The 20325-nt window shown below is 44.4% G+C and overlaps 3 protein-coding genes across 3 annotated transcripts; all 3 read left to right on the plus strand.

The window, feature by feature from the left end:
- The first annotated feature begins 4966 nt into the window (after nt 1–4966).
- LOC117050466 (mas-related G-protein coupled receptor member H-like) lies at nt 4967–5938 on the plus strand. The gene has a single exon (XM_033156130.1). It carries the CDS (start codon nt 4967–4969, stop codon nt 5936–5938), a length of 972 nt encoding a protein of 323 aa, XP_033012021.1.
- A 4676-nt stretch (nt 5939–10614) lies between these two features.
- Nucleotides 10615–11990, plus strand: LOC117050467 (proto-oncogene Mas-like). Its single transcript, XM_033156132.1, has 2 exons — nt 10615–10677; nt 11139–11990. Exons 1-2 carry the CDS (start codon nt 10615–10617, stop codon nt 11988–11990), a joined length of 915 nt encoding a protein of 304 aa, XP_033012023.1.
- A 5219-nt stretch (nt 11991–17209) lies between these two features.
- On the plus strand, nt 17210–19045 carry LOC117050468 (mas-related G-protein coupled receptor member H-like). Its single transcript, XM_033156133.1, has 2 exons — nt 17210–17362; nt 18002–19045. The coding sequence occupies exons 1-2, from the start codon at nt 17210–17212 to the stop codon at nt 19043–19045; spliced, it is 1197 nt and encodes a 398-aa protein (XP_033012024.1).
- The last annotated feature ends 1280 nt before the right edge of the window (nt 19046–20325 follow it).

Here is a 20325-nt window from a genome sequence, read left to right on the forward strand (position 1 = left end):
TTACAATGGAGTGTCATTGTGGCAGGACACTTTGAATATGCGCAATGACTTCCAGGTTCACTCGGATGCGGCGGGTTCCCTGGGTTTTGGTTTATATTGGAGGGGCCGCTGGTGTGCTAAGCACTGGCCGGCGGCCTGGCAAGGGGAGGCAATTACGCGGGACTTAACTTTTCTCGAGTTTTTTCCCATTGCAGTGGCGGTCCACTTATGGGTTGAGGAGTTCAGGGATCACCGTGTCTGTTTTTGGTCTGACAATCAGGCGGTCGTGAACGTGTTGGCCAAGCAGTCTTCCCGCTCCTCTAGGGTATCGGCCCTTCTTAGGGCATTTGTCCTGCACTGCCTCCGTTTTAATATTATGTTTTCGGCTCGCTTTATTCCCGGGATTTCTAATGAGATCGCTGATGCTCTGTCCCGTTTTCAGATGGAGCGGTTCAGGTCCCTGGCTCCAGAGGCGCAGGAGCATCCGGAATATTTCCCGGAACATCTCTGGAACCTTGGCAGCAATTGGTTCTGCAGGGAGTAGCCGCGTCCATTGCCCCTTCCACGCTGCGATCCTATAGGAAGGCGCGGACGGATTTCTTATCTTTTACTGATCCGGCCGTATCGGCCGACGTCAGGTCCCCTCCTTCTTCTGATCAAGTGCTTAAGTATTTGGCGCACCTTTTTCAGGCAGGTCGTGCCCCAAAGACACTCAGGATACAGGCTGCTGCGATTTCCTTTTTCTCTAAAACATTTTTCAATAAGGACCCTTGCGCGAAGTTCGTTGTTCGCAAAGCATTGGAGGGTTGGGGTAGACTCTGTCCCCCTCGGGCCCCTGGCAGGCGGCCCATCTCCTTTGAATTATTGACTAGGATGCGCATGAAGTTGAGGTCCATTTGCTGGACCAAATATGAAGCTCGTCTTTTTTCTGCGGCCTTTTCCTTGGCGTTCTTTGGGGCACTAAGAGTGGGCGAAGTGGTACTGGAGCCCATTCAAGGCGGGGGATCTAGGGGATTGCTGTTGCAAGATGTTTTGCTATCCTCTTCTGAGGTGGTGCTCACTATTAGGAGCTCGAAAACAGATCAGTTGGGCAGGGGGGCTGTTATCCGGCTGCCCGCTACAAAGGAAGCAGGTCCTTGCCCTGTAAAAGATACTTCTAAATTTTTGGCAGTCAGGTCCCCAGCGGGGGGCCCATTTTTGGTTCATGCTGATGGCACTCCACTAGCTAGGCATCAATTTTCCAGGGTGATGCGTAAGGTTATAATGGCCTGCGGTCACCCTGCCTCTGAGTATGCTCCCCACTCCTTTCGCATAGGTGCAGCAACTGCTGCGGCGCATTGGGGCCTGTCAGCAGCCAGAATCAAGGATTTGGGAAGGTGGAAGTCCGAGGTGTACAAGGGCTACGTAAGAAAATAGCACTGTGATTTTGGTGGTAATGTTGTTTGTCTCCCTTCCTTTAGGTTTAGCGGTTGTTCAAATTTGGATCGTGGGGCACAGCATTGTCCACTGGGCCGGCGTCAGAGCCAGAGAAACAGGACTTGGCCCCAGCCTCGGACTTCCACGCCATGTACATGTGTCTTGGTTTGCCAGAAGGGGCATGTTGTGGGGGGAATTTATGCCTTTAATCCATATGCGGGTGCATACTGAAGGGCCCCCTTCAGCGATTGTAATCCAGTTGGGTGAAAATGACTTGCCTGCAACAGACTGCCTCACATTGCGCTCTATAATTCAGAAGGATTTGCAGGACCTGGCGTCCTATTGGCCGACTATAAAGATGTTTTGGTCTCAATTGTTACAGAGGCGTGTCTGGCGGGGAAGTCATTCCCCAGCCGCCACCGAAAAGGCCAGAAAGCGTACTAACAGTGCTACAATTAAAGTGATACAGGGGTTGGGGGGATTCGTGATTACGCACCCTGACATCAATGTCAAGGCAAGCCACATGTATCGGGATGATGGTGTGCATCTGTCATCCCTCGGGAGTGACACATGGTTGAATTCAGTGGCGTCGGGTCTAAAAGCTTGGGTGGAGTAGTGAGTGGTTTTGGCGGCAAGCCTTGCAGGCTTTTTGTGGCGGTTAGGCATTGGTTATAAATTGATTTAGGAGGGGCAGAGTTGGCTGTGGTTGCCCCTCCTATGCTGCGAAGGGGCAGGTTGGCTGTGGTTGCCCCTTCAAAGCTGCTGCTGCAAGGGGAATTCCGTTACAGGAATCCAGGGGCTCACCATGCTTGTCCGTTTCCCCCCGCTTGGGGGACAGGGCCCACGCAAGAGCCCCTGGGAGCATTTGGGGAGAACGGGCGCACATTCTCTCCCCAAAGTGTTTTCCCCTATACTGACTCCACAGGCGGGTGGATGTCAGTTCTGTTCCCAGAGGGACAGATAGTCTTAACCAATGCCTAAGCAACCACTCACTTAATTTGTATTCAATAAAGTTGTGGCCAAATTAATGCCAAAAACCTAAAACTTATATCTGGTGTGAAGTGTGATTTACTTGAGGGGTGGTTTGGGGACCTCGACACGCAAAGCGTGTTCTCCTTCATGGAGAGCACGTGTTGCGGTGGGGGCTAACAAGTCACCCCTCGGCTGCTGGGCGGGTTAGTTTGGATGGCCACTACTGTGATTGGGCTCTGGCTGTCGTTGGGGAGATTCATATGTTGCAATTTGTTGATGGACAGCCCAGAGCCTATAAATGACCCCGCACTCAGCGTCGGAGCCCTCCTGGCTTCGTGCATCGGATCGCCCGCCCTCCCGCCCTGTTATTAGGCCTCTGCGTTGACCTTGCTATGCCTGTCATGGGGTCGTCTGCGTTGAGCAGGGGCCTGGTAGGAATTTTTGCCACTTGGCTGATTGGAATGTTGCCATTTGGTTTTTCGCCTACTGCGTAGCAATTAGTCACAACTTGTAAGGTTGGCGGTTAGGCATTGGTTATAAATTGATTTAGGAGGGGCAGAGTTGGCTGTGGTTGCCCCTCCTATGCTGCGAAGGGGCAGGTTGGCTGTGGTTGCCCCTTCAAAGCTGCTGCTGCAAGGGGAATTCCGTTACAGGAATCCAGGGGCTCACCATGCTTGTCCGTTTCCCCCCGCTTGGGGGACAGGGCCCACGCAAGAGCCCCTGGGAGCATTTGGGGAGAACGGGCGCACATTCTCTCCCCAAAGTGTTTTCCCCTATACTGACTCCACAGGCGGGTGGATGTCAGTTCTGTTCCCAGAGGGACAGATAGTCTTAACCAATGCCTAAGCAACCACTCACTTAATTTGTATTCAATAAAGTTGTGGCCAAATTAATGCCAAAAACCTAAAACTTATATCTGGTGTGAAGTGTGATTTACTTGAGGGGTGGTTTGGGGACCTCGACACGCAAACCCCAATTCTGCCACAAGATGTACCTTCCTCACCTTCCTGCACTCTCTCCTGCCATGCATAGAATTTTTGTAGCTTGCACCTGGCAGCAAAGAGGCCTGAGAGATTTCAAGCATCCTACTTTTATCCAAACAAACTCTCTGCTTACAAGTGGGAGTAGATTGGCTATATGTATTCCCTTCTAGGAGGTTTCCCAGAAAAGAATGAGGTCATCTTGCTGGAAAAAGGTTCTGTATCCCTACTGTACCATCATCCTGCTCTTTCCAGCCCATTAGCTGGGCTTTCTTTCCCCTGGTGTTTTGGAAATCTCCTGCATGGGGAGCAAAGTGCTTCTCAGTGCTTAAAACCTACTTGTAGGCTTTTGAAATGTAATGGAGCCTTTCAAAGCATTTTTGTATATTGTACAAATGGAGCTGTTAGTGTGCATGATCACAATCCTCTAAAGACTATAATGACAATCCAATGACAATTGTTTTTCTCTTGTCACATGACACTGGCAAACTGATTAAGCACAAATGAAGCCAAACAGGCACATTCCAGCACATCTTCTCAGGAGCTCTTAAATGCATTGAATGTTTCCTCAAGACTTGGGAGTTGCATTGGTGTCTTCAAATCATCTGGTTGTTTATTCCAGCACAGGATTACTTACTTCTGGTTCTCTCTCTCCTTATCACAATATCTGGTCCAACGTTAGCCACAGGTAAGCGAAAAGCTCAAGTTAGAAACTCTTCGCTTGCAAGAGCAGAAAAATGAGTAACTGGTGTGGCAGAATTAAGCACCGATGATGGTGATGATTGATTGACATGCACAGCTTCAACCCCTGGGGTTAAAAGGTTCAAAGATAACAGAGCTGTGAAAGATTCTGTATGAGGTTTTAGGAACAGAAATGTATAGGAAGCTGCCTTCTAAAATTCAGTCCATTTGTTTATTTACCCCCACCTTTCCTCCAAGGAGCTCAAGGTGGCATACATGGTTTGTCTTGCTCCACTTTTTAGCCTCACAACAAACCTGTCAGTTAAGTCAAGCTGAGGAACTCTGGTTTGAAGTTATCCAGAGAGTTTTATGTCTGTGTGGGAATTTGAATGCTGGTCTCCCAAATCTTACTCCAAAATTGAAACCTCATTCCACATTAGCTATTTCCAACTTGCCCAGTATTGCTTTACATTGTTGTATTGCAGGGGGTTGGACTAGATGACCCTTGGGTACCTTCCAACTCTAAGATTCTATGCTTCTAGGACTCTGGCTGACAGCACTTCTCAGGGGTTTCAGATAAGGGTATGCCCTAATTGTTGATCCCAAGGATGGAACCCTTCGGCACATGAGGCAGATGTTGCACCACAGAACTATGGTCCTTGCCCTAGGAAGCATTTTTACCTTTGGGAATATGGGAACCGTATCATAGAGACTCTCTGAAACCCCAAATATATTCAGGCAGCTCCTTTACCTGGAATTAAAGAGCAAGTCATTTCACCTTAACACCCACTCCAAAATAGCTAAAAATATGAAAAACTAATCTGAAAAGCTTTAGCTTTGTATTTCTTATTTCCGTTAGTAAAGACTAATTCTACCATTCTCTAAATTCTTCCAGCAGGAAAACACCAGACAAAGTAGAAAAGCAAACATTAATCACAATGATCAATTACACCATCGCATCACTGCCACCTTGGAATGCTGGAGAGGAATATTACGGAACGTACAACGGAACTGTTCTCTCTAACAATAGCTACACTGATAATAATTCAGGATTGGCATTAGGACAGTATATATATCTATATATTAGCTTATTAATCAACATTTTGGGACTTTGGTGGAATGGGACTGTCATCTGGCTGCTTGCCTTCTGCATTAAGAGGACTCCTTTCACCACTTACATCCTGAACCTCTCCATAGCTGACTTTGGTTTAATCATAGTTAATCATATTTGGAATATATTGTCACTCTTAGGAATACCTGTCCCCAACCCCCTTCTATTTTCCATTCTTTTTCTTATCTTCCTATTTTTGCACAGCACGGGTCAGTTTCTACTGACAGCCATCAGCATTGACAGGTGTGTGGCTGTCCTTTTCCCACTTTGGCATCGATGCCACCGACCACCAAATACGTCCACCACTGTGTGTGCCTCAGCATGGGTATTTTGTTTCCTTTCCCCTGCAATTCACCTCACGCTCGACCTGGCTAACTTAAAAGATGGCGATATCCTTAACATCCAGTTTGTTCTGAATGGCTTCCTTTGCCTTCCACTCATGACTATCTCTGCTCTCATCCTCTTCATCAAAGTCTGCTTTAAATCACAGCAGAGGAGGCAGGGTAAACTTATAGCAGCCATCTTGTTGGCTCTCCTCTTCTTCATCATTTGTTCTTTTCCACTCAATGCCCTTTTCATCACTGTTTTTGTTCTTCATTCAGAACCTCCTTCTTTCTTACACTATGCCTTCATCCTTGCCTGTCTGAACAGCAGTGTTAACCCTTTGATTTATTTCCTGGTGGGAAGACAGAAGAGAGGCAGGTGTATGCAGAACATGAAAGCCATACTCCAGAATGTTTTCAAAGAGGATGAAAACCCCAGTGAGGCAGTGGAGATCTCTTTGGAAACTCAGTTATGATGGTTCAGAAACATTGCCAATATATGTCTTTATCATTGTGATTCTGATGACACAATCTAGGTCCCAGTTTACAAGCTTTTCGTCTGTTACCTTGTTGACTTGTGCTCAATGCTGCCTATTGATTTCACAGTGTGCATAGAATCTCAGTCTTGAACAGATGGATGGACTTGATGAACTTATTATTATTTTTATTATTTTATAAATCTAGATAGTATACGACTGTGGAAGAAGCCTGGGTCCATTTATGTGAAGAACATTTAATGTATTCAGGGAGCTCTGAGCTTGCAGTTGGAGCTGCTGGGGAAAGATTTAGGCTGGAGTGGGAAAGTAGTTTTGGCTGGAAGAATGGAACCTTTACACACACTTTGAATGCCTTTTGCATCAGCATTTTTTATTTCAGTTCAGAACCTCCCTAGATCCTATATTATGACTACTTCTGTGCCTGCCTGAACAGCTGTGTTAACCCTTTGATTTATAGCCCTGTTGGAAGACATAGGAGATGATAAATGGACTTTGTGATTTTAAAGAGTGGCAAAAAGTAATTACAAGATTTATCTTGCAAGGAAAGAAACCAAGAATAAAATTTAAATTACTTACAGATACCAAAGAGAGAGGCGGTTCCTCTCTACCAGATTTGAAATAGTATTACGAAGCATCTTGCCTTTGTTGGTTAAGGGACTGGATATTGTTAAAAAATGCAGCTCTATTAGATCTGGAAGGATTTGGTAATAGATTTGGTAATAGATTTGGTTGGTACACATATTTATGGTATGAGAAGGTAAAAGTCCATAAAGGTTTTGGCTGCATTATCGTCAAATAAATGAAGTGTTTAAAGAAGACAAAACAACAACGGACATTTGAGTAAAGCAAGGATGGAGGGAACTGAGAGGGGGGGTATGGCAATTTTAAATAAAGCAGCGGTTTGAGTTAAATACCTTCAAACAATGGTATATTTGAGAATGCTGCATCCTTGGGGGAATCTGATATGAGGCAAGTGAATGTTTTAAACAATGGCTGAGTTTTGAGTAGTTAGCAAGGGGGTGACATGTGGGAGTGGGGAAAATATACAGGAATGACCACTCCCCGCATCAAACGGGGTGCACATTTTTCGTGGTAGTGAGTAGCCTCCTGTGATCACGGTGCAGCTCCTGGTGGTTGGGTCTGGCACCACCTTCCCAGGTTGGATACCTGTGATCTCCACCCACTCAAGCAGCCACCCAATCCCGGCTGGGGAGGTGTTGCCGGGGGGGGGATTGGCCAGGTAGAAGGAGGGATTAGTCAGTACACACAATAGGAGTTGAGTCATACCTGGGAAGTGGCCATTGGATTCAGAGCTTCCCCACCCTCCACTCCCTCAGTTGACGTTTACTCTGCAGGTTAACCATTTTATTTCTACAGCCACACAGGCACGCAGGCGCTGCTATGTCAAGGTCGCTGCTGAAGGGCCGGAAAGGACTTTCCCTGCATTGGCAGGTTTCGCCTTTCCCGTAGCAATTCGTCACAACTTTGGCAGTTGCAGGTCTTGGGCGGAATCCTTTAGTCATCTACAAAAGGGGGGGCGTGGGGTGGTAACCCCCACCCCCATTGCGGTGGCAATAACAGGGTTCCCATTAAAGGGGTCTCAGGGGGCATTGGCCCATATGCCCAGAGGTCGTCACTGCCCTCCCCCTCCAGCGGCGGCGAATGGGGGGGGGCTATCTGCTTGAACATATGTTCTCCAGAGTTAGCCCACTCCCCACTCATGCTGGATAACCCTGATATTACCCAGAACCCTGGCTGGGGGTCTGGGAAGGATAAACGCCCAATGCCTGAGCCAAGGTCTCCCTAAATCTGAATATTAATAAAGTTGTGGCCAATTTAATCCCATAGAGCATTGTCACGTGTTGTTATTTCCCTCAGGGGCTGCCCAGGGTTTGGGGGACTCCGCCTGGCCAAGCAAATCACCACTTTCCAGAAGAAACTTCTCATGGCTCTTATGTTACTGTATCCATTGGCTGCAATATTCCCTTTGTTTTTTGTACTTTTTTGTATATACAGTGGTGCCCCGCTAGACGAATGCCTCGCTAGACGAAAAACTCGCTAGACAAACGGCATTCGTCTAGCGGAAGCTGCCCCGCAAGATGAAAAAGTCAATGGGGCTGCTTCGCAAGACAAAAAAATTTCGTCTTTCTTTTCCGTTTAGCTTCGCTAGACAAAAAAACCGATAGACGAAAAAATTCGTAGAACGAATTATTTTCGTCTAGCGGGGCACCACTGTACATTATTATGTTAACCAAGTTGAGCATGGAAAGATAGAAGCATACTATGCTTTTAATCAATAAATGAATATCACTCAATCAGGTCACAGAGTTGTTAGCTGCCTCCTGCTTCCCAATGACTAGGAAACCAACTTTTCTCAAGTGTATTTTCTACAACCGTGAGACTCCTCCTAATTTTGCTGACCGCTATCTTGATCACCAGTAAAGAAACGGTTTCTTCTTGTCACAAGATGTTGGCAAACTGATTGAGCACAGATGAAGAGGAGAGGATAATTTACAGGACATCTTGAAGTCAGCTTGGTCAGACTTACAAGTTTTCCTTGAGACTTGGGGATTGCATTGATTCCTGCAAATCCTTTGATTGCCTACTTTCCCCAGCACAGAACGCTGTTACTCCTGCTTCCTCCCGCTCATGGTATCTGAGCCACAGATTATCACAGGTATGTGAGCATATTTCATCTGCAAGGGTGGCAGGAGTTATAGGGATCCCAGGTGGCAGGACTAGGAAAGAATGAGTTCTGGAGATAACAGTGCCTGATAGCCTTAGTAGCTTCAGGTCCAACACTAGGACTTTGAATGTCCCTTCCAAAACCCTACTGATGTTTGTCCCAAATCAACAGTAAACAGCAGGTTTTCATGGGAATAAGCAATGGCACAAAGGAATAACCTCTCATATCCTTGCATAGAAATCACAGTTCAAATGGAAGTGTGGATTTTGTATCCAAAATCTGAGGTAGAGTTGTTTGCATGCAGAAGATTCCCGATTCAGTCTGTGCCAGGTAGGGCTAGGAATGGACCTGTCTGAAATGTGAGGATCTATTACCAGTCTTTTCAGGATGCTTTCCCTAGCTCAGTAGGGATTACTAAACTAGCTCAACAAATCATCTGAATTGGTTTAAGCCAACTTCCTAACTAAGTCAATATCAACTGACTTAAATAAGTCACAACCAAGCTGGTCAATTCACAGTATGGCTCAATCAAATAGCATCCAAAGTATTGGGTTACACATATATCCATCCATGTCATTAGGGAAACATCAAAAGGCAGAGTTCCTGAATGTTTGGCAGAGCCTAACGGTGCATAATTATAAATGTGCCTGACTCTATGCACAAATTCTGCTGAATGTGCAGTCACAGTAAAGATCAGCTTTCACAATCCTGCCCCCTCCTATGCACTTATATGCATGGTCTTTTATGGGAAGAGGACTAATATGAAACATCGTCATATATTCAATTACATAAGTTCATCCAGTTTAATGTCCCTCAGGAACCCTGCTCATAAATCTTCCCCTGCTCATAAATCAAAAGAAAATTGAGACGTTCCTTGATTGATGTCAGTCAACCACATATGCCCACCTAGCTATACTTCTTGTTTCAAAACGAGGTAAGTGGTGCTGTGGTATAAACCACTGAGCTTCTTGGGCTTGCCAATTGGAAGGTCAGTAGTTCGAATCTGTGCCATGGGGTGAGTTCCTGTTGCTCTGTGGCAACTTCTGCCAACTTAGCAGTTAGAAAGCACATCAGTGCAAGCAGATAAATAGGTACCACTGCAGCGGGAAAGTAAATGGCATTTCCGTGCGCTCTGGCACTCATCACAGTGTCCCATTGTGCCAGAAGTGGTTAAGTCATGCTGGCCACATGACCTGGTAACTGTGGACAAACGCCGGTTCCCTCAGCATGAAAAGTGAGATGAGTGTCGTACCCACTGGTGGAGGAACAGGGGGGAGCGCACCGCCCCCAGCACCATCGGGGAGGGGGGTACCATCGCGGCCACCCCCCTGGACACACGCTGCACACACACCCCACCGTGCAGGGCGCCACACCCCATGGGTAGCGCATCATTCCCCCGGGGTGCACGTCACGCCCCTGGGATGATGTGCCATGCCCCCAGGACATGCACCACGCCCCCAGGACGTTTACATGCCACGCCCCTGCCTGCCTTCCACCCCTGGTGCCGGAGCATGCAGCTTCTCCACTGGCCGCACCCCATAGTCGCCTTTGACTAGACTTAACCACCGAGGTCTCCTTTACTTTTACTTTACTCACTTCTTGTTTCAGATTAGCCACTTCTAGACACCCTTGTGCCAATCCTGCTTCCATATGGACTGAAGACGTGGTCTATGGCATACAGATAGTTTTCCTCAACACATAATTTTTCATGATCAAGACCATTCTGTTCAGGTAGGGCATCTCATGTATGCTTCTTTATTACATACATAGTGACCCAAGGAGCTTACGATCTAAAACTGAACAAAGGAGGTGAGGCTAGGGAGAAAAGATTAGCCAGTTATTTCAATTACCTGTACTTAGCCTGAGTTACAGGCATGGGAACAGAAGGCTTATGCTATGAAGTTCAAGGTGATGGTGGGTTTCACAGAGACTCTCTGAAATCTTTTATATATTCAGGGCTGGCCACCCCATGAAGCAAGATGAGGCAACCACCTCAAATGGCGAGGTTCACCCAGGGCAGCAGAACCCCAATGTCAGTCTTTCTCCCCCCCCCCATGTGTTCTTGGTGTACACCCTTTATTTTCCTGGTAGGGAGGGGGGACATTTCTGGGTCTTCCTTAAGTGCTTAAATATATTGGGCTGGACCTGCATATATTTCCATAGCTGTGCTAGTTTCACCAGCATCTTTTCCTGGAAATAAAATAGGAAGAATCATTTCACTGACATAGATAAAGGCACAGAAGCTGGAAATCTTTACTTTCCTCTTTATTCGTGAATTTTGATTAACAAAGACCAGTTCTACTGTTTTCTCATTTCTTCCAGCAGCTGTTTCTACACCAAAAGAAGCATAAAAGCAACGGTTTATTGCAATGACGGATTACACCCTCCCGTCTCTGCCCTCTTTAAATGCTGGAGAGGAATATAATGGAACATACAATGAAACTGTTCTCTCTAACAATAGCCACAGTGAGAATGATTCTGAATTGACATTAGGACAATATATATGGTATATCAGTCATTTTTTTAATGAGCATTTTTGGACTTTGGTGGAATGGTACTGTTATCTGGCTGCTTGGCTTCTGCCTTAAGAGGACTCCTTTCACCACTTACATCCTGAACCTGTCCATGGCTGACTTTGGTTTACTCACAGTTGTGTTTGTTAAAGCAATATGTTTGATAGTGGTAGGAAGCTTCTTCACATACCTTGCAGATGCCATACTTTTTTTGATTTTCCTATTTATGTACGCCACTGGTCAATTTCTACTGACAGCCATCAGCATTGATAGGTGTGTGGCTGTCCTCTTCCCACTTTGGCATCGATGCCACCGACCAACAAACATGTCCACCACTGTGTGTGCCTCAATATGGGTGCTTTCTTCTATTTCCCCTGCAATTGACTTCACTCTCCTTCTGGCTGATTTAAATGTAATTAGAACACTGAGCATTCAGCTTATTGTGAATGGCTTCCTTTGCCTCCCACTCATGACTATCTCCACTCTCATCCTTTTCGTCAAGGTCTGCTTTAAATCGCACCAGAGGAGGAGGGGGAAACTTCTAATTATAGTCCTGCTTGCTCTCTTCTTCTTCATCATTTTTTCTTTTCCACTTAATGTCCTTGCCATCACTTTTTATATTCTTCATTCAAATCCTCCTTCTTTCTTACAATATGCCATCCTTTATGCCTGTCTGAATAGCTGTATTAACCCTTTGATTTATTTCCTGGTTGGAAGACAGAAAAAAGGCAGACTAAGAAGGAACATGAAAGCCATACTCCAGAATGCTTTCAAGGAAGAGGAAAACCTCAAAGAGGTAGTGGATGCACCTGTGGAAACTCAGTTATGTTAGCTCCAAAATATAATCACTTTTGCCTTTATCACTGTAATTCTGATTACGCAGTCTAGTTACTTTTGTTTACATTGCCTGATGCAGAATTGTTGTTATATCAAAAACAATAAACTTCCCTGGTTGGGGGGGGGGGATTTCTCAAAAAAATATTTTGACTCATTTGAAAAAAAATGTCAATGAGCCATCAACCGTGTCCTAAAATTTCCCTCTGGCAAAACCCACTGACAACCTAGGGACAACCAGACACCCTTTGAGGTACCTTTTCGTCCCATCTTTTGGCTTTCTATGAAATTCTTCACATGCTTCATCTTTGAAGGAGTCTCCAAATTTGCTTCAAGCTCTGTTTTTGCTGACATTTTGGTTGCAGCTCAAGATGTGCTCTGGCCATTACTGAAACGGATTACCTGCTGCAATATGTCCAGATGGCATTCACATAGTGAACACAAAAGTAGCCTGTTGGAATTGAGAAAACCAGTGGGACATGGTTGACTACAGGTATAAACTTTACAGATGGGCAACCATGGTAAAAATCGCCAAAGGCACAGATGCTGTGTGAAGAAATACCTTGTTTGAGTACTGTATTTCAATCTCAAGTTTTAGTATTATGAGTGCATAAGAAAAATTACAGGAAATCACAAATTACCAGCTGCAACTATTCCTATCCCTTATGGTAGTTTTTACATTGGCTAAAATATTCCCTGTGTTTTTGTACTTTTTTTGTACATACGTTCTGATTCCATTAACCAAATTGAGCATGGAAATATAAAAGCATGGCATGATTTTAATCAATAAATGAATTTCACTTGATCAAGTCGCAGAGCCATTAGCTGGTTCTCCCTTCCCTACCTCTTGCAAAGTAACTTTTCTCAATATTTTCTTTCTGCAAAACTGAGACTTTAGAGTGTTATCTCCACTTTAATTTTGACAAACAGCACTCTGACACCATCAACATCACTTTATTTATTTATTTATGATTTCTTAGTCACTTCCATGACAATATAAAAGTTGAAATATATATAAAAATGTCCAGTAGCACCTGAGAGACAAACTAAGTTTGTTCTTCAGAAGTGTGCATGCACATGAAAGCTTATACTAAGAACAAACTTAGTTGGTTTCTAACATGTTACTGGACATTTTATTTTATTTTATTTTATTTTATATATTTCGTCTGTGTCAAACCAACACGGCTACCTACCTGAATAAAGAAGTTGACGCCTTAAACAGCCTGGAGAGGTCATACCGAAATGACTACTTTTTTCCAGGCATGTGTGGCTATCCCCTAGCAGGTCTGAGTCTGGTCAGTGCCAGGATGGGAGACATCCTGGGAGGAAGGGCCTTCTGGCAGTTCCCTCGCTGCGAGAAGCCAAGTTACAGGGAACCAGGCAGAGGGCCTTCTCGGTAGTGGCACCCACCCTGTGGAACACCCTTCCACCAGATGTCAAAGAGAAAACCAACTACCAGACTTTTAGGAGACACCTGAAAGCAGCCCTGTTTAGGGAAGCTTTTAATGTTTAATAGATTATTGTATTTTAACTTTCTGTTGGAAGCCGCCCAGAGTGGCTGGGGAAACCCAGCCAGATGGGCGGGGTATAAATAATAAATAATAAATAATAAATATCCTGGGAAACATATGTTTTCCATCATGAGTTCTATTTTTGAAGAAAGGAGACTAACAAATGTCAGAAAATACAACTATATGAATAAATATTTCTTGGAATTTTTAAGGACTTTATTCTAACACAGATTCCATTTATCAGGTGAATGGCTACTGCACCATTAACCCTGTGTCAGGCTTAGCACTTCTCCCACACAAGACACGACACGGTGGCAGTTCAACTAGTTGAGGTTTATTATCCACAACAGACTTTCAGCAATCCGGGCTTCCCACAACTCATACCTCACTGTTGGAATCAGTTGACTCGACTGGCTTCTGGCCCCTTCGAAGGCCAGATATACTCCAAACCTGTCCCCACTTCCTGCTGGTCTTCCTTTGTTCTAATTGCTTACTCCGCCTCCTACTTCTTGGAGACTCAGGTGCAGCCAATTCCTCCTCCTCTGGAATTGAATCCACCCCCTACCTGCATCCTGCTCCTTCATCTCTGTGCTGCTGCGAAAACTTACAGGCAGCCATCCAGAGCAAGAAGGGCTTATCTCACTTTTGTGGTTTGAATGAAGCAAGCTCCTGTTTTCCTCTTCCTCTTCCTCTGCATAGTCCTCTCTGCTGGCCATGTCTCTGACATCCTGGTAGGAAGGCTTTATTATGAGATACACTGTTTGAGTATAAAATGTTATTTAGAAGAAGCATTTATCCAAAGGAAGGGAAAAGTAATGGGGCCAAGACCTCATCCCCCTGTACAAACTGTATTAAACCAAAATATGAAGCTGACCTTCCTTTGGGTCAATTATCTTTCCAGTTTGACACATTATAATGCAAAGATCCAGAAAGTCTCTGGGGAAGCAGAGCGAGACACAAAGAGAGATCTCAGACAACAATATCTACATCCTGCTGTATACCGATACATGCGCATACACTGACCACATGATCTTGGCAGTTAAATGTTATGCTCTATCTTGGACATATGAAGATGAGATATGGGTGGTTTCCTGTGGATAAAGAAGTCCTGAAAACAGTGCAGTCATTAAAAATCTACATTGGGATCTGCTGTCCCTGTGGATCCTGCCACCTGATGTGGTCTCCTCACCTTGCCTTGTGGGCAGGGCAATCCTGCTTCGGTCTAGAACATAGCTGTCAACTTTTCCCTTTTCTTGCAAGGAATCCTATTCAGAATAAGGAAGTTTCCCTTAAAAGGGGGGGAAAGTTGACAGCTATGGTCTAGAAGGAATCTCCAATCTGGCATCAAAGTTTGCTTTTAATGACACTCAGATTGTGCCTCTAAACATGAGTTGGTCTTTGCCAATGCAGATGTTTGCCACTGCCCAGTATGTGGAATAGCAAGGATTCAAAGTCCAGCATTGCATACTTAATTGGATGTGATCTTTGCAGAGCCTTGCGCTGCTAGAATTCTATATGTCCACTGTAAAGCCTCACTGAGTGAATTTGGCAATGGTGGAGAAGGAACATATCCTGTTTGGGGGCTTCCTTTAGACAGCAAGAACAGAATGATGGACTAGATCTACCCCTGCTCCGCTCCAGAAGAGCTCTTCTTATGTCATCAGGGACATAAGAAAGGAAAAACAAGTGTGGTTGCTTCCAGATGTTTTGGGCTACAATCCCACATGCCAGACAGCTGTAGCCTCAACAGCTGAATGGTAAATGGCTGGCACAGGATATTACTAACTACTTGTAGCAGAGGTGAATGATTTGGAAACAGAATTTTGGATCAATAAGAGGACAGAGGAGTGAATGAAGAGCAGAAAAAGTCAGTGTAGCCAAGTCAAGAGATGACCAGATGGTGAACTAAGTTTCAGCACTGGAATTGGAGAAGAACATAGGGCTTGTTTTCATGTTGTGCCAGAGGGAAAAATATAACTGATGGAACATGCACAACCAAGTAAAGAGAAGAATGCAAAATAAAGCCACATCCTCCATGTTGCCTTCTCTGCTGATGCTATAAGGACACACCTTAAGAAGGGATCAGCTGTACAAAGATTGGTTATGTATGCAACAACCGCAGCGAGAATATTTCTAGCTCAAAAGTGGAAATTACAGGAGTTACCAACAATTGAGGAGTGGCAGATGAAGATGATGGAATATGCTGAACTTGCAAAACTGACTGGCAGGGTCAGAAACCAGAATGACTCAAGATTCCAAAGAGAATGGAGTAAATTTGTGGAATATATAAGGTTGAACCGAGGAAGTTTGAGAACACTAGCAGGATTGGAATAAACCTAAGGCATAAAGCATAGATTTAATTAAAACTGTGCGATTGGATTGGACTAGAAAACCTGCTGACGAGAGGGAGGGAAGTCGTAGCTCGGCAGAGCGGGGATATAAGTGTGTATGTGTATATATATATATATATATATATATATATATTATTTGATGTAATTGATATAATTGGTAAAATAATAAAAATTTAATTTAAAAAAGGGATCAGCTGGAGAAGGCCAAAGAACCATCCATCCCGGCAACCTCTTCTCACAGTGGTCAAACAGATGTTTATGGGAAGCTCACAAGCAGGACCTGAGCACAGCAGCTTTCTCCCCAGTTGTGATTTTCAGCAACTGGAATTCAGAGGAATACTGCATCACACAGAGGAGGCAGAATATAAATAGAACATCCATTGATGTGTTCAGTCCTCTTTTAAAGTCATCCGAGTTGATTCCACAGCTTATCTATCTTACTTTTCAGAGAAGTATTTTCTTTTGTCTCTCTTGAATTGTCCAGCATTCAGATGCACTGGATGGCCCTGAGATCTAGTATTATAGGACAGTGTGAAAAATAATAATATGGCACCATAAATAAAGAAGAAGAAGATGAAGCAGCAGCAGCAGCAGAAGAAGAAGAAGAAGAAGAAGAAGAAGAAGAAGAAGAAGAAGAAGAAGAAGAAGAAGAAGAAGAAGAAGAAGAAGAAGAAATTTGTATACTACCCTATACTCACCTATGCCACCCTAAGTTCTTACATTTGCTATAATATTGCATGCTTTTAGTGCTTTTTTGTACATCCATAATTCTAGTTTCAGCATGAAAATTTAGAAGCTTTTTATGATTCTATTCAATAAATGCATTTCACCAGATCAATTCAGAGTCATCCCCCCCTACTTCTTGCAAGCCCACTTTTTGCAAGAGTGATATTCTAGGGTATTGCAAAAAATAATCTCCTCCTAAATTTGCAGATGACTGTATTATCAATCCTGTGATAATAACTTTTCTCTTGTCACATGATACTGGCAAACTGATTAAGCATAAATGAAGACTAACAGCCACATTCCTGTATATCTTCTCATGAGCTTTTAAATGCATTGACTGTTTCCTCAAGACTTGGGAGTTGCATTGATGTCTGCAAATCTTCTGGTTGTTTATTCCAGCACAGGAATATCTACTTCTGGTTCTTTCTCTCTCCATCATGATATCTGATCCAATGTTTGTCACAGGTAAGCGAAAATCTCAAGTTAGAAATTCTTGCCTGCTTATTTCCACATTTTACAATAAAATGAATACTTCTAGCAGTATTTTGCGTATCTCAGTAAACCAGTTTCACCACTTTTTTCATCTTGTTCAGTGTTCCCCATTTTTGTTTTGCCTTCTCCAGTAGGACATGGACTGTGCAGAGCCTGGTGTTGTACTAGATCAAGCACTGAGAATCTCCAAACCCGTGGACAAATTTAGTCCTAGCCAGTTTCCTAATTTGGCCGGTGAAACTGCAAAGGAACAACCAGGAGCCTTGGAGCAAACTCCCCTTTGTTTATCGGCAAGTGGAGATGGCTCCAATGCATGACCCAAACATCTTTGTACCTCTATCAAACGGGGGGGGGGGGTTGGACCTCCAGCCGATGGGCCAAATATGGTCTGTCAACCTTCCACATTTATGCCATGAGCCCAGTTTGTGTGGGGAAGAAAGGGTAGATCTTGTATGGGGAAGAAAAGGGAGAGCTTGACCAAAATGAGCTTAACTAACTGTACCTGCAAAGGCCCTTGTGTAACTTTTGAAGCACGTGACAAACACTTGTGATGTCATTGGATTGACAAGTGGACTAACACCACTCCATCGCTTGTGTCCTGCAGGGACCAAGATGGGAGAGAAATCATTTCAGTAGCCTTGTGACAGTACAGTTGTCAGCTGGATTAAAAATTTCCTCATCGTCTGTGTCCTCCTGGGGATGGGGTGGGGGGTGGGGGCTACTGGGCAGGAGGCTCCCACCACTCCTCCTCATCCAGCCAGTCCCTGACATTAGGTTTGTTACTGAAGACACAGCTTAAACTGGAGATGAAACAGATGAGCCATTTCACCTTAAAAATTAACTCTCATATTAGGAATTAACTCCAGAATTAACTCACAAAGACAAGGAAGAGTAGGCTGAAAAGCTTTAGTTTCATCTTTATTCATTAGCAAAGACTAATCCCACCCTCTCCACCCCCAGCAGACATATCTACACAAGAAGAAATGCAACAGCAACAACTGAGTACAACGGCCAGTTTCAGCCCAATGCCCCTGCCTCCTTTCAATGCTGAAGAAGACAATGCAACTTGGTTCTCCAACAATAGGAGTTACGATTATACAGAATCGATTTCGGGTATTGACATAGAAGGAGATGTTTTGTCTATACTTATAGTTTTAATTTGCATTTTGGGGTTTATAGGGAATGGGATTGTCATCTGGCTGCTTAGCTTCTGCATTAAGAGGAACCCTTTCACTATTTACATCCTGAACCTCTCTGTTGCGGACTTGGGTGTGGTCACAGCTAACTTTTTTATAGAAGTAATTTTCTTTGCAACAGGAAGGTATGATGGACCTCTGTATCATTTTCTTGAAGAAGTCTTTCAAGTAATGTACAGTGCTGGTCAGTATCTACTGACAGCCATCAGCATTGACAGGTGTGTGTCAGTCCTCTTCCCAATTTGGCATCGATGCCACCGGCCAACAAATTTGTCCACTACTTTGTGTTCCGTAATATGGGTACTTTCTAGCCTTCTCTGTGGAATTAACTTCACCCTCCACTTGACTGAAAAGGTGGCCAATTATACCATGAAACAGTATCAGTTGGCTGTGAACGGCATCCTTTGCCTCCCGCTCATGACTATCTCAACTCTAATTCTATGCCTCAAGGTCTCTTTCAAATCGCAACAGCGAAGGCGGGGTAAAGCTCTAATAGCCATCGTGCTTGCTCTTCTTTCCTTCATTATTTTTTCGTTTCCACTGAATGCCCATTGCATCAAAGGTTATGTTTTTGATTCAGTCTCTACCATTTCTACAAATTATGTCTTCTTACCTGCCTGCCTGAACAGCAGCGTTAACCCTTTGATCTATTTCCTGGTTGGGAGACAGAAGAGAGGCAGACCTATGAAGAGCATGAAAGCCATACTCCAGAATGTTTTCAAGGAGGAGGAAAACTCAAGAGAGAAAGCGGAGACCTCTGTTGAAACAAAGTTCTGATGGGCCCAGAAGACCATCACTTTTATCTAGTTTATACAATGACATTCTAGTTTCTACTAAGCAAATGTCCATAACTTCAGGTTTCATTTCCTGTAGCCTACTTAATTTGTATTCAGTATTCACGTCTTGCTTGAGCTTATACAGATGAGTTTGCAGGATTTTCCTGTGATTAAAGACAGTTCCGAAAGCATTTGGCACAAACTCCACTAGTATGGCCAAAATTATTTTGATTATTTGATCAACAGAGAATGAGCAAAGCTCTTTATTGAAGTAGGAGGGCTTTAGTCAGTGGAGGTTGATAGATTTGAAGAGGAAGAGATAATTGCCACTAACTTAAAAGGCAGTAAGGGCAAGGGGTTAAAATCAAGGTTAAGGCATTTGTGCTGCAGGCGGGAAGGTCTAGAAATCCCATGAATTTCTGGGAGGCAGGAATCCAAATATTTGAGTGTTGGAAGGATTGATTGGTTCAGGCAGCTGAGTTTTTTATAGCCCACCCTTCTATCCTTTACATTCAATTGATGCTGCTGCTACAGGACAGTAACTCTTCTTCTTAGGGGAACTGGGGTGTGGCAAACCTGCCCTTTACACTGAGCAGGTGCAAACAGGGTTCCTCCAGTTTCCAGTGATGCTACTGCTATAGGACATGTCAGGCTTTGGCAGAGCGACTTCCTCCATCCCTTTGGCCATGGATAAGCATAATAAAGCAAAAAAAGTATCTTACCATTTAATGATCACAGCTCACGAATAAAGAGTCCTTCTCAAAGGAAAGGTGCTCCCAATTAAGGTTCCCACCGATTTCACCTTAGTCACTACCGCTGCGTGTAACCTGATCTCACAACCACCGTGTTCTTTTTGTATAGCCACCTTATCTGCTCTACGTGACCTTGGACTGATGGGCTCTACACTTTCAAGTGACAGAGAGTCTGTTAGCTCTCTTGCTCTTCCAGTTCTTCTTCACCTTGCTGTTCACCCCCCCCCCCGTTGTTCCCAACTTTTGTCTTCAGAACTATGCCCCTCTGCAAACCACTGTTCTAGATCTATACTGCTCCACTGCTCCTGAGCAGCTTCAGCATCCTGAGTAGGGGGAGGGGGGGAGGCTCCCACCATTCCTCATCAGGGCTGTGCTCCTCCGCCTGGTCTCTGATAGAACATTGCCTTGTACAGTCGATGAAAGAGGGAGTTCTTCCCAACCCAACAGGATGTGTTGTGTGTGTGTGTGTGTGTGTGTGTGTGTGTGTGTGTGTAATGTTTCTTAAGGTGAAGGTAAAGGGACCCCTGAC

Source organism: Lacerta agilis, chromosome 7 (assembly GCF_009819535.1).
Source record: "Lacerta agilis isolate rLacAgi1 chromosome 7, rLacAgi1.pri, whole genome shotgun sequence".
Lineage (NCBI taxonomy): Eukaryota > Metazoa > Chordata > Lepidosauria > Squamata > Lacertidae > Lacerta > Lacerta agilis.